The 14,600-nt window shown below is 38.3% G+C and overlaps 1 protein-coding gene across 2 annotated transcripts in view; it reads right to left on the bottom strand.

Moving 5' to 3' along the window:
* The window catches only part of Ptr (patched domain-containing protein), a 303,517-nt gene that overhangs the window by 10,578 nt on the left and 278,339 nt on the right, over positions 1 to 14,600 (bottom strand). For both annotated transcript variants that reach the window (XM_083120235.1, XM_083120236.1), the window contains one exon: positions 1,341 to 1,654. In XM_083120235.1, the coding sequence (XP_082976361.1) occupies positions 1,341 to 1,654 (314 nt within the window). The remainder of the gene's footprint in view (positions 1 to 1,340; positions 1,655 to 14,600) is intronic.

Raw genomic sequence — 14,600 nt, 5'->3', positions numbered from 1 at the left:
ATCAAATTATATTGAATAAGAATGGGCAACACCTTGTTCCATCAGTATAAACCCTAAGGCAAGAAATTCTGCTCAGGCATTGAACAGTGACGTTATCAGAAAGTGGTCCCAAGACTTTGTTCATTAATTGCTTCCGTTTTCCCGTTTGTTTAATAGCAGGACAAACTTTATTCTTTTTGTGCAATGACTGAATAAAATTAATTTTAATATTGAGTTTGGAAGCGCAGTCCATAGACTTGTAATTTGCATGACTTTTTTCTGTTACGTATTTTCCTAATTAATATTATGTGAGGCTCAAAATGTAGGACAGTTATGATATTTTTCAAATTCCTCCCGGACGCCGGACACAAGGCTAAAATGCAGGACATGTCCGGGAAAATCCGGACGTCTGGTAACCCTATGGTCAGCACATATGTAAAGAAAGTGATTAACAATGGACGTGAATGTCTAAGAAAAAAAAGCAATGTACGTACTTGGTGACGTTTATGAGAGATTGGTAACTGATATAAATTTTAAAATAAATTCTTAAAACTTTTGGTTTCTTTACAATGCATCTTATATATTTTGATAAAAGTAAATTAGAACAGTAAAATTTGGTGTGGATTTCTCCATCAAACACCAAATTTTGATACAACAAATTTGCCCTTAGAAAAAAATATAGCATGGTAGATTCTAGGTGTACACTTGCCTCACTTATACCGCGTTTGTTACAACCTGTCCCGGTTCCCGCGCTAGTTGCTCCCTGTCTTTTCTCGGTGCTGGGGAAAGTCAAAGCCAGGCAGCCAATTAAAATACGCAACGTCGCAACATCGTCTACGTAAGCGCCTCTCTTCTGGCTTCCATTCGCTCCTCGCTGCCCAGCAGACGGTTTTTTCATCGTTTCTCATTGGCACCGAAACTGTCGAGCGCTCCCTAGCGCGGGAAAGGGGACAGGTTGTAACAAACGCAGTATAGTATTCCGCTAGTTTGTTCTTATTTGCAAGAGATACAATTCAACCTACATGATTGTATCGTGAGACAGCCTCACTTTTTATACCTCCATGCATTCTATTTGTCATCTGATTATGAAGATGAAAAGTTTTTAACAATGAGTACAAAGAATGAAAAATAAGATTGATTTGCATTCTTTTACATCGCTTTTTGACACAAACATTCATGCACAGGCTGAGATTCGAACCCGGGACCCCTGGCGTCGTAGCAGAATGTGCTAACCATTCCACCACGAGGGTCGCCAAGAGTGAAAAATGAGTTCATCAATATACACTGTGTAAAATGCACTGTCTTACTAAATTTGTTGAGCCTGTACATATTATGACAAAGGCATCACATGAGGTCCATACCTGTATTCGATATGGAAATTCACGGAAATAGAAGTCTTCTCTATCATAGAACTGAACCGAGTAGGAATCTTCCCTGGACAACTTCCTCCTCTCCAGCCCTTCCTTCATGGTCGTGATGCCCCAACAAGCTCCAGCCAGGTAAGCGATGAACACTGCAATGACCACAACCTTCACTGCTGGAATTGTCAAAGCAGGTGCCATCTTGTCTCTAAAGAATACCATCATGGCGTGGTCCTTGTTATCCTTGGGGTTGTAAGGGTCGTTTTTGGAGATGCCTCCCGTGCAGAACATCCTGTAGAGCAGGGAGCGGTTGCCTGAAAATAAACAAGGGTATACCATGAGTTAAGCAGTCACGCTACAACTAACTTGCTATTGCTACTAAAATAACACCAAGTCATTGCTCGAAGTTGGGAAGGGTTCACCCTCTCAAGAGCTACGTGATCCAGTTGGTAGGGGTCCAATGGATGATTTCAGATGGACAATTTTTCAAGGAATGTCGGGTTCATTCAGTTTCTAATAACCTGCCAGAGTGTGGTGGTGATCATATCTTCTCCGCAAATGGCGGTGATCGTTTTTGTGTGCGTCCCTACCAAATGAGAGCTGACTACTAGAAAAAGTGCACGTAACCCCTCCCTTTCGAAAATCCTGGGCACGCCACTGACCCCCAGATACCCACATGGCCATGGACGTCCAGAGGGGGAGGGGGAAAAGGGGGCCATGGCTCCACAGGAAAAAGAATGTCAACCTAAAAGTATATCTTTCACACATATATTTTCATTTCATTCAGATAAATTTATGTTGAGGGCGTTACAGAAACACGATAATTTCAAAATGACCTTGTTTTTTGAGGGGACAGCACTATTATGGTCGAAACATTCCTCATTCACCCCCCCAAGGAAAATAGCTTGCTTGCCCCTCCATGGAGAAAATCTGACGTCCATGACATGTTGAAATGCTCAGGGAATAGCTTTACCTTTACGTTTTTACTCCCCTACTCCTAAGCAAAATTTGCTTAAAGGAACCTTCTGCCTGTTTCATTGTCATCATATTGAACTATGTGAGCATCCTGTTTTTCCATTTTTGAGTAGCAAATATTCCAAGTTTCCCTTTCAAACACTGGTTATTACTGAGAAAGTCATGATTTACCGCACATTTTGCCTGGAACACTGCAAATTTATAGAAAAGGGGAAAAGGAAAGCTTCTGAAAAAATAAAACGTTGCTCTACATCTCTTACTATCTGGCTGCACAATCATAGAGATAACTTTTCATTAAGTATGTACGCGTACATTATCAATTTACAAACAATTTGCTTTTAATATTTAAAGGAAACTATTTAGATTTTGCACAAAAAGTAGACAATTCCTAATCTCAATACAACCAAATGAACAGGGGCTGGTTATTACTTAAAATAAAAATATTTATTCACTATTGGTTTTATGATTTCCCTTTTACTTACAATTCGAAACACTATCACAACAAGGGCGCCCGCAGCCTTTTTTCTCAGGGGAAGGGGGGGGGGGCAGAGTCATAGAAACTTTATATATAGTAGTGATATTATTATTTTTTATTACTACTACTTATTATGTTGTTTTTTAAATTATACACATTCGTAATTTCCATTTTCTGTTTAACTATCTATACACAATTTGCATAACTGTATATTTAACATATTAATTCATGTCGGACAAAAAGCTGTTTTTTATAGTTAGATAATAATCAGTGTAAATAGACTAAATTTAAATGTAACCCTATTTCAAATAATAATTACAGTGGCGGCGATTGGGTTCCAAAACTGGAGGGGGCAAGGACAGTTGACTTTTTATTGGTATATAAGGTTTAGCATAGTGCGGAGGCAAAAGTGGCAAAGAGTAATGGGGGCAACTGCCCCCCGCCTCTCCTAATCGCCACCAATGAATAATAATAATAGTTGCTTTAACTTGCAACCTGTCACAGAAAACAATATTTTTTGTTATAAAATATTGCTACAATTTCACCACTCGAATTACACTATTTCCAGATATCTCAGGGAGGGGGGCAAGTGCCCCCCTCCTGCGGGCGACCTTGCGTCACAGTGGAAAATAGTTCCATTCTCCGGTTTTGTGACATGGAAGCAGTGGTGTGCCTAATATTTTCGAAGGTGAAGAGATATGACCCTAAAGAGGTGGTTATGTTTTTTTTCAAATTTTACAATCTTTTCTAGCATTTGACGTTTTTAGGAATGGCGAGAGACAGAGACGTTTATGACCCCCTCCTCTTGGGCACGCTACTGTCAGGAAAGACCCAGCATATATAAAAAAAAAGTATCACCTAATTTGTCGGGTGATCTTCAACACAATATTTGGTACCAATACAACAAGAGTGAACTTTGGAATTTATTGGGAATATGATCAGAATATTTTGCTTTTCTTTTGGGAAGTATTACGATGTGGATATCAACTTTACAATAGAAGTGTTGTAGCATCATATAATTTCTTATTGCAACATCGGCATTGTTTTTAATAAGAATATTTCTACTAGAAATAAAAATCACACGAAGAAAGTCTGTTTTCAAGTCCACTTTAATCAGTGGTATGCGAAACATTATATGCCTGCAGTGGCGAAGATTAGGAGGGCGAGGGGGGGCAGTTGCCTCCACACTTTTCGCCACTTTTGTCCCCGCACTATGCTAAATCTTATCTACAAAGGGAAATATACAGTTTTTGCCCCCCCAGTTTTGGCACCCAATCGCCGCCACTGTGTATGCCTCCACCATGTATCGAACCCGAAACCCATTGATTACAAGACGATAATGTTATCATTACGCCATCAGGGAGGGCCAGGAACATTCCAATGGCATACGAGTACGTCTGTTGCACAATGCCAAAAACCCAAGATCAGATTCAACATCAAAGCCCTGTTGTAATTTCTTTGACGGCTGTTCAAAGTTCAAATGCCAAAATGCTGTTTGTAGGCTACACGTCATAAACCAACCCAACCGGGCGATAAACTTTCAGCAAATTCAACGAACTCTAATTAGAGCGATACTTTGCTCCTTCTTGCCACAATGTTGCATACGTAGAGATGTTATATAACGAGAAATAAGACTCTCGGTACGCGCATAACACACGAAAGATTATTTGTATTATTTTCTTTAGGGAGGTGGGGAGAACTCAAGACAGTGAAAGTTGATACGAAATTTCATTACAGCCCATCGTTATATAAGAACGGCGTGCTAAAGTTGGCCAGAGGTCGTTCACCCGAGCGAGGAGGCACACTTTCGGTTTGGCGGCCTCCATGTACATTACGTCACGTGTCAAGACTCATGCACGTACCTTCCAAGACCACGTTTCCAGGCGAAATAAAAATTTACCAGTCATGTTTTTTCGACCCACTGCGAATTTATCGCCGTCCTTCGTGGCCCCAACCTTAAAGAAAAGTGCATTTACAAACAACCAGTGGAAAAGAAAGCTCTGTGCGTACGGAGCACTTAAAATGGACGCCGGCGTTCACGAAATGGCGTAATGGACCAGGGAACGAATTCGTTATGTAACAATCAGGCCGTTCCCCAACGGGACGCGGGTTGTAAAGTCTTTACACGTGCACATCTGTCATGAAGAGCGTTCAAACTTGCAGATGACAAGGTTTCCAGGAATTTTCCCGTACAGACATGTCCTTGTATGGAACGTAGTATGTACCTTTGTGTTACTTATCTAACGTTGGGATTTCTGCCATGATCTGGTGTGTACTGATTCGATCATCCAGGACCGGGTAGAGCAAGACCTCTTACGAAATAAATATTGGGAAATACTCTTCCCTCTAGATGACGCCAGGTTCGAATCCCGTCCTGGGTATGGGTGTTCTTTGTGAGTGTCTGATCATCATATGATCACTCATCTTCATCGTCGCGATTAGCCGAAAGTGGCAGCAAAGCGACGCTAAATAATAACAATCAAATTTTCCCTCTCGCTCTTCAACATTAACTACAACACAATTTATTAGACTGTGTGGGCTGAATCTATTGCAACATACCCAACTAATATTCCCAATGAATAACTTTCCACCTTTCCAAACCATTATCTTCCTTTCACCATATATGTTCCTTTATAACATAGGCCTCCCCGGTGGCGTAGTGGTAATGTCGCCGCCTTTATAATCAACCGGTCTCGGGTTCGATACCCAGTGGAGGCACAATGGTTCGGTTCCACTTTAAATTGCAGGTCCAGTCCCGATTAGCCTTTCTGTGCATAAAGTGGATTTGAAACAATAACCCAACACTAACTCCTCTACGACAAACAAATCACCCATTTCACTTATTAAGAAACAGATTACTTTTTACCCACATAGGAGAAAACTAAAGAAATTATTTGGCATTTCCTTTTCGAAAAAAACAAACTGTGAGCACAAGAGATTTGAATTGATGAATATTTAATCGTTGCACCGAATGTTGAAGCCTCTGAATAAACGTTTTTGATTTCTTTGTTTTTAAGTTCACTTTACGTACAGTAAGGCTAATCGGGACTGGACTAAAGTTTAAACTGAACTCCGAACCACTATGTGCCTCCACCGGGTATCGAACCAATGACTCCTTGATCACAAGGCGACTATGTTAGCTCTACGCCATCGGGAAGGCATTCAAGGTTTTTGCACACAGAACTTAGAATACTGCAAACATTATATCAATGGATCCAAATCCGTTGATAGTAACACATGTCACGTGCATTCCAACATGCTCGATTCATAGGCTTACTGATTATTTATTGCCAAATCAGAGAAAGTGAACCACTTCTAACGATTAAATGGGAGATAATGAAATGCGAAACGATTATCGAACTTGCTCCAAGCATCTACCAAACACGCCTAAACTTGTTCCAGAACGAGGCTCACCTGCAATAAAATAAATCCGAAAAATATATAGTATATTATTTATCTAGCGTTAGAGAACACGTTTTCGCAAGTTGATATATTCTACGACCCTCTTCTGACAATTTTGGATAACCGTGATGACAAGGATGAATGGTGATCGGAAGAGTTTGAGGGAACACAAAGAACCTATGACTAGACCGAGACTTAAACCTCGAACCTTTGGTAGCGAGATCGTGATTCGACCACAACAACTTGGTCGCTCCCTAAACAACTCAATCTGACAAATAAAAATATCAAATTTCTCTCTATATATCTATATGTATATAGAGAATAGGGAAGTTTTTTTATCTTACAATGGGTATTTTTGTTTGCACCTTCATCAAATAACAGTTTATTCTCAGCGTCGCGATTATTCCAAAGAGGCACACCTGAACACACACACATAAAGCTTTTCTATGTGTAAGAGAGCCATATTTTCAATAATTTTTAAAGTGGATATAAACAAAATTTAAATGCCTCTTCAAACTTCAAATCTTCTACGTAGTGCATCCAAATGTCAACCTCACTTCCACGTAGACGTAGTACTCCCTGGACTGCCTTTTGCAGACTAACGAGGCTCTGGCGTCTGGACCTACGGCCAGTATAATCTTCTGTAGGGCTGTGTGTGTGTTGTCCTGTGTTTTGTCCATACATGTGCTTAACGTTCCTTTACAGCTTCAGTTTTTATCCCAGGTAAGAATAATATAGTCCTATAATTTAGGGAGGATATACTTTGCATGTAGGTGTTGTAGGGAGTATATATTTTATAACCAAGCACCATCTGATGTATCATAAGACACTAATGGCCTGTCGGGATTTTCAGGTCCCATTAATTGTAATTAGCATTATTACAATATCAGATGATTTTTTGTTGACAATCCTGCCAAAGGAAGTCTTGCCCATACATATAAATGTTTCAAACTGCCATTTTGTTCCATAATAAAAATTCAGGCTATAAAGGGTTAAGAACTACGGTAAAGAAATAACACACTGACCCAGTTATTCTGTCACCGAAACGCAGTCGTCCTTACAACAGCCAATACCTGAGCTGTTAGTCCACCAGCATGAAAACGAAGCGAGGTGGGTTGCATAACCAGCAAGGGGGACTCTCCCGCTCGAGTCTTCGTAGAGAACTGTAACTGCTTCGAGAACATGTTTTTATCGCTAGATTCGAATGACGTCAGCCGGAGGCTTGGTCAGAAGAATGGCCACTGGCTACTAGCGGAGAAAAATAAAGCGGTGCAGATGGCGTTAAACAAAGAATCTTTATGTAGAATCTCAAATGTTGATTTTTGTAGAAACAATGTAAAATAGTAAATTTTGTAGCTATGATCTCAAATAGTTCTCACGATAATTGAATTGGAGATAGTTGAGAACTTTTTACGTGGTACGTACTTGACTTGAATATTTATATTTTCGGAGTTTTATAATTATGTCTTAAAAAACAAAACAAAAAAACTGCATTTTTCCTGTGTGACAATTCTTGCGATATACGCTGGTGGAGTCGTCTGCTAGTCCCGCGCATGGGTGCGGCCATGTTGGCTGTATACAACCGGTTGCTAGGGTGGTTGCTAAGGGGCCACATGGCGATACGCTATTGTGCGTTCGCGCAGTTTGAAAGATGAGCCGAAAACAATGAAGAATGGAGAGTTAGGACATATGGAAAACCACTCGCAGAGTTTTAGATTCGTAAGATACGAAGGTGTCATCGAAGGAAGGGTGCAACGAAGCATGAAAGAAAAATAATGTGATATTAAGGAAAGTGCTACTCAGATGATGTCGCACATGTTGTGCCTAGCACTTTTTCGAATGTCTACAGCAGTTTTCTTAATAATAACTTTGTGTGTGACCGAAGAGATGTTAACGTGAATTAGATTTAGGCTAATATTATTTAACCAATGTGGCATCTGTTCCTTTGTTACGAAGTTATCAGAAGGACAAAAGGGTTGAACACAATATGTGCTGTTTCCTCTATTCGTTATTATTATGTCGTTTTTGCAACGTCCCCCGGTTGGACACTAGTCGTTACAAAGTTAGTCCGCTGCTCCTTGTGTCGGGAACATGAGAATCTTTGCAAATCATCAGGGCTTGCTGGGTAGAAAGAAACACAACATGGTTTTCAAAGTTAACTGCCGTTTTATAATCACTTATATTTCATAATCACATAGATTTACTATCGTATCTGGACTTACAAGCAATGTACAGATTTACTTACGTTTCTTTGCTTTTCTGAAGAGACGTAAAGAACAATTCTATAGCATATTATTTGATGCCTGAAGATGCGAAAAGAAACAATTCTTACAGCATTTTAAATCACAATCACTAACACACAACGTTAGTCAAAACAAACCAAAATACACGAAGGTTTCTGCACGTAATCATTATTTCAGCGTATTGCCAAAAGAAACACAATTAATGCAAACCAATAACACTATTCTGGCATTCCATTTTCCGTTACCACATTCAGGCCGGTTCACTTCCTCTGCTGAGATGAGAAAGTGACGTCAACACGAACAGATTATGACGTATTTCTAAACATATACACAAGTTCCAACCACAACTGTATCAATCTAACTATAGTTGTCTGACAGCTTGCACATTATTTGAAGTAACAAACATTTAAAAAATCTTAACTTCTTACAAATATAAAACCTTAAACGCTCAGCTTCGTTACATTATTATTCCAACTTATCAGGTTCTTTATGCAAAAAAAAAAAAAGATTGAAAACAATTTGTTGTAATTGATAATGGTCTACCAAGCTAAAAACATCTTCAGGTCGATCAGAATTGATAAACATGTTCATGCAACTACTGTAATTTATTTTTATGAGATTACAGAAAATAATTGAAATCCTCGAAACAAAAATATCAGCAGTACTGATAACTTTCATTTAGTATTCTTTGCTTCATTTTTATTCCAATAGATGAAGATTAAGTACAGGGAAATTGCTGGACTCGAAAGAAAATGATATTAGCGTCAAATATGGGCGTCGGGAAGGGGAGTCGAACAAGTCCTTGGACACCCATGGAAATTGACGTACTTCATTTCAAGTTACAAAAAACAAAAGTTATTATTAATAAGAAAAATAAAGAGCTGAATAACCAAAGTAAAAACTGCATTATGTTGAAAAAAATAGTGTAAATTACAGTAACAAGGTTATGTTTTCACATTCTACCATTTAATTCAAGGAATAAATGGTTCACAGTTACACAATTTAAAAAATTAAGTGTTTTATGTGAGAGGTCACACAACAAACTTTAGGACTAAAATTTCGCCCAACTTTTGTGTCTAAAATTTAGTAACAAACTGGAATAACTATGCATTTCAATTTCAGTACACCAACTACAGGAAATGTGAAAACAAATTATGAAAAACAGTTGTGCTAGATTCACTAGATTCGAGTAGAAGAATCTTTCCAAGGATAAAATAATAATAATAATAATATTGTGGAATAAAATTGGTTCATATCTGTGAGTTTATAATAATCATTGTCTAACAACAATCATAACTGTAATAATAATAATTGTTATTACTAATACTCAGGGCTTAAAATGAGCCGGAAGGTATCGGATCTCCGTTCCGGTAAATCAGTTCCTGCTGCGACAAATCCCGCGCGACATTTTCGCGGAGTCTAATTATTCTGGAAATTATGCAAAATTCTAACTTTATTTTTATTTTGCATGAAAAAATGTATTTAGTGATTACATAATATATATTTTAATATTCTGATGTAATTCTTGAATATTCTTAAGTAAATTTCTTGGTAAATTGATGCATTGTATAAATGGAGAAGAATATTTACAAACCAATATTGATCAATATTTTGAACAAATTTTAGTTATTGCAATTTTTAAGTATCGGTATCTGTTCAAAGTGGTATCGGCTCAGCCCTACTTAAAACAACTCAGTCAAGCAGAGACCACCGACCTATTAATCAAGAATCGAAGTAGAGAAAGAGTCACAGAATACAATGTTTAAAAGCAGACGGGTTGTATTCATCATGCAAAATCGTTGTTGCCAAATCAGTTCTGAATGCAAGGAGTTAATGAACTATAGCCTTTTAGAACACGCAGATGATAATCACCGTGCCATTTTGAATACAATGATAATGCTGGAGCGGAACAAAGCATTTTATGGTCCCAGAATGAGAGGAGTAACACCGATTTGATAGCTACACTGGTTACGTACTTGAACATTACTACTTTATTCGTGTAATAATAGTTACGTAACAGCAAGTGTATTGAACTGTAGAAGTTTTAGATTTCATTGCTTCATGTTGGAAAGTTATAGGTGATAAACCGACTTCTTACATCACGAGCAACGAAGCCTGATTTTTGCGGAATTTTTCGATGCATGAATCCAGGCCACGATGCTGGCTTGTTCGAAAGAAATCGCTCAGCTGCAGTGATAAAGTCAACAGTGTTTTTTTTTAAAGTAACGGGAAAAGGCAAATAAAATAAGTGGCACGCTTGAAAGTAAAAGGCTTTCATTGTAAAAGAAAGAGAAACATTCACTTTTCTTCTAATAATTTTTGCACTTTACAAAAAAAAGAAGAAGAAGCGAGATACTGTACAGGAAACTACATAAAGAACAGGGACTTTTGTTAACATTAAATTGGTAGAAGATATGTAATGTTCGAAGTGAGTATCGATTATTATCAGATTTGATTCAATTTTTGTTCTTTTACGTCTCTTTTCTACCACTTTTGGATAACCTCATATCTGAGCACGACTTCTTACGAAATAAATATTCGGAAATACTCTTCCCTCTAGATGACGCCAGGGGTCCCGGGTTCGAATCCCGGCCTGGACATGACTGTTCTTTGCGAGTGTCCTTTCATCAATTTCATCATATCTCACTCATCATCATCATCGCGATTAGAAAAGTGGCCTAAAAGCGAAGTAAAATAAACCCAATCATTCAAACTCCATCTTTGTGCAAATTTTTACCTGGAGAATTAAAAAAAAATAATAACTGTCAACTCTACTCAATCCATTAATCCATATATGAAGTGTGTGGTTATTTCACGTCGCTTTTGAAGTACCTACATTAATTCCAACAATGAGAGTGAATGATGATTTGACAAAGCAGATGAAGGAACCAAAACAATGCAATGTCCTTGTCTTAACCAGGATTCGAACATAGGTCCCCTGATTGCGCCAACCACTCCACCTCAGAGGCTGGCTCCTTCACAAGTAGGGAAAGTGACAACACCATCGTGATCTCATCACAACGAAGAAGCAGGCACGTTCGAGCTGATGGAGGGAGTCACGCCTCACAGCAATGCTATTTCCATAGTTATTATCTTAATGTAGATACTCTGTTTTTTTCTAATACAAAAAAAAACAGTAATAAAAAGTACATTCCACCTCTTTTAGTGTGCACGCACGTTGAAGAGTGAAAGTTGAATTCATTTCGCTCGATACTTACAGCATAATTACCCACTTTTACCAGCCGAAAGAAGAAACCTTCCAGCTACTGTAAATAAAAGAACGAAATTAATTCATAGTCTTTCTCCATGCTTCAATTTCCCAATGATTTTCATGCCTGCTGTTTTTTGTATCAGACCTAAATATTTGACACAGAAACGTGCAACTTTTCTGCACAAAGTCATCTTCGCTATCGCTTTGGAATGTCGTTTCATGCAGGGCTTGTTTGTTAGGCAGTGACTTTTCTTGTTTATTGGCGATTCTTTCTCTACCTTGTTTATCTTTTCTGTCTTTGTTATTTTTCCATTTCCTTCATCTTTCTCCATTTCCTTCATCTTTCTCCATCTTCTTAATTCATTTTCTTTATATTTCTTCATTTTCTTGATATTTCTTGATCTTTCTCCATTTTCTTGACCTTTCTCCATTTTCTTCATCTTTCCCCATCTTCTTCCTTCATTTTCTTTGTATTTCTTCATTTTCTTGATCTCTTTCCATTTTCTTCATCTTTTTCCATTTTCTTCATCTTTCTCCATCTTCTTCTTTCATTTTCTTTATATTTCTTCATTTTCTTTATATTTCTTGATTTTCTTGATATTTCTTGATTTTCTTGATATTTCTTGATTTTCTTGATATTTCTTGATTTTCTTGAGCTTTCTCCATTTTCTTGAGCTTTCTCCATTTTCTTGAGCTATCTCCATTTTCTTGATCTTTCTCCATTTTCTTGATCTTTCTCCATTTTCTTCATCTTTCTCCATTTTCTTCATCTTTCTCCATTTTCTTCATCTTTCTCCATTTTCTTCATCTTTCTCCATCTTCTTCCTTCATTTTCTTTATATTTCTTCATTTTCTTGATATTTCTTGATCTCTCTCCATTTTCTTCATCTTTCTCCATTTTCTTCATCTTTCTCCATTTTCTTCATCTTTCTCCATTTTCTTCATATTTTATGAATTATGGTGCTTTCCCATTTTGTTGCTTTTCTCCACTTAGTTGCATTTTCTCTATTTTCTCTATTCCTAATACGTATAAAAATCTATTAATCTGCTCGATAGCCGAGCGGGTTTATCAGATACACGAACGATCTCGCTGCCAAAAGTTCCAGGTTTGAGTCCTCACCTGAACCTGTTCCTTCATCAATCTTCCCTGATGACATAGTGGAATCGATGTCGTCATGTAATCAAGGAGTTTCTGGTTCAATTCCCGGTGGAGGCACATTGCACGGTAGGAAATTTGTTTTAAGTCCACTTAATGCACGGATAGTTTAAAGTGGGATCGGAACCACTATGTGCCTCGCTCGAAGTTAGAATAGGTGTAAGTAGTTGAAGGCAATGGATAATAGAATATCAACTTTAAATTCTAAGCTTATCTTTCTTGAAAGGAGTGTGAATATCATTGCCAGAAATTATTTCACGCGTTGGAATCAGTAAATCTCTTATTTTACTCAAAACATTCCCAAAAATGTGATTTCCGTATAAAATACTAAAAACATGTAAGACGAAAATTTAATGTCCGAAATCTTTTGTCACGTGTCACAGCATATAAGCAAACAACGATCCAGTTGGCTAACTGTTCGTCAGGCAGTTTCAAAGCAATTATGTCCAGTCTGGTACCTATTTCAGCGACCAGTAGGCGTTCAAGTAAGAAAAGTTGCCCCTTGTGCAAGTGGCTTTGCTTTTGGTGTTGGAAAGTAACCAGTGAGACACCTGTATACTGTGCCAAGGCCAGTCGACGTGCAAGGAATGACTGTTGTTGAATTAACTTCAAAGGAATTGTGTAAGATGGAGTGGAATTCACACATACTATTTCAACACTTTTATTGAGAAGACATTTTTAAAGGTTAAATTACACACTAAATATTAACTCTTTGGACTTTTCAGAAATAAAATGTTGCAGTTCTTGGCTACCATTTAATACCAATGCAGAAATTTGATGAATTAATTAATTTTGTCATAACTTTTTGGGGGTGGAGGCAGTCTACCCTCGCCCTTTTGCTACCAACTAATACTGTATTTGTATTTTTGTTATTTAGCGTCGCTTTTCTGTCATTTTGCCTAATCGCGACGATCAGGATGAGCGATGATTAGATGGAATTTATGAAGGTACACTCACAAGTAATACCCACACCGGGATTGGAACCCAGGAACTTCAGTGGTGAGATACACTCGGAATTCTGTTTATGGGTCTTCTACGTGGAGAAAAGGCTACATTGCAATATACGAGGGCGAGTTAAATGAAAGCCTTAAAAGACCTCAGATGGGTGGAAAGACCTTCGCGGTGGCTGATAAGTGACTGCACATAGATTCCATACATGCTTCTTCTTGAGGCATACAGACACTAACTCCCGACTTGAAAGTATATGTGGATCAGCAATGGGTCTATGCTAAAATGCAACAAATCTACTAGATAAAAAAGTTTAAATTTGACTGTCTCTCGTATGTTAAGACTTCTCAAGTGTGCATGCGTGTACAATGGGCATCGCACTGTCAGATGGAATAAAAATAGCAAGTTTGAGCAGTGCGCAAGACCAAATTGAATCATATTTTCCTTGCCCCTCGAGCAGAACCCGCCTGCAAACTGAGGCAGCAGACAACACTTGACCAGAGGAAAGTCGGAGGCAGCTTTCTCTCGCCTCAGATGACCAATCGCAGAAGTCGGCGCAGAGAGAGAAAAAAGCTAAATCAAATCTAACATGTTGGTGGATGTGGACGTAAAAGTCTCCGTATGTAGGGCAGGCGATAGCCCCGGGGTAAGCCTTCGACTGACGACGGAGGAAGCAGAAAGTGCACGTTTCTCAGAATGCGTGGCTGCGTGTGCGTAATATTTCAAAAACACTCCCTTGCCTCTTCCACCTGCTCCTTGCATTGTGTTTTTGCTTACTTAACGTATTTTTTTTACCCCTGCAGGTGAATTGCGGTGGTCAGGATAAATGACGATTAAATGAAGTACACGA

Source organism: Lepisma saccharinum, chromosome 4, assembly GCF_977018435.1.
Source record: "Lepisma saccharinum chromosome 4, izLepSacc3.1, whole genome shotgun sequence".
Taxonomy (NCBI): Eukaryota; Metazoa; Arthropoda; class Insecta; order Zygentoma; family Lepismatidae; genus Lepisma; species Lepisma saccharinum.
Note: the sequence above shows the minus strand (reverse complement) of the source record. Positions and strands in the feature narration are given on the sequence as shown.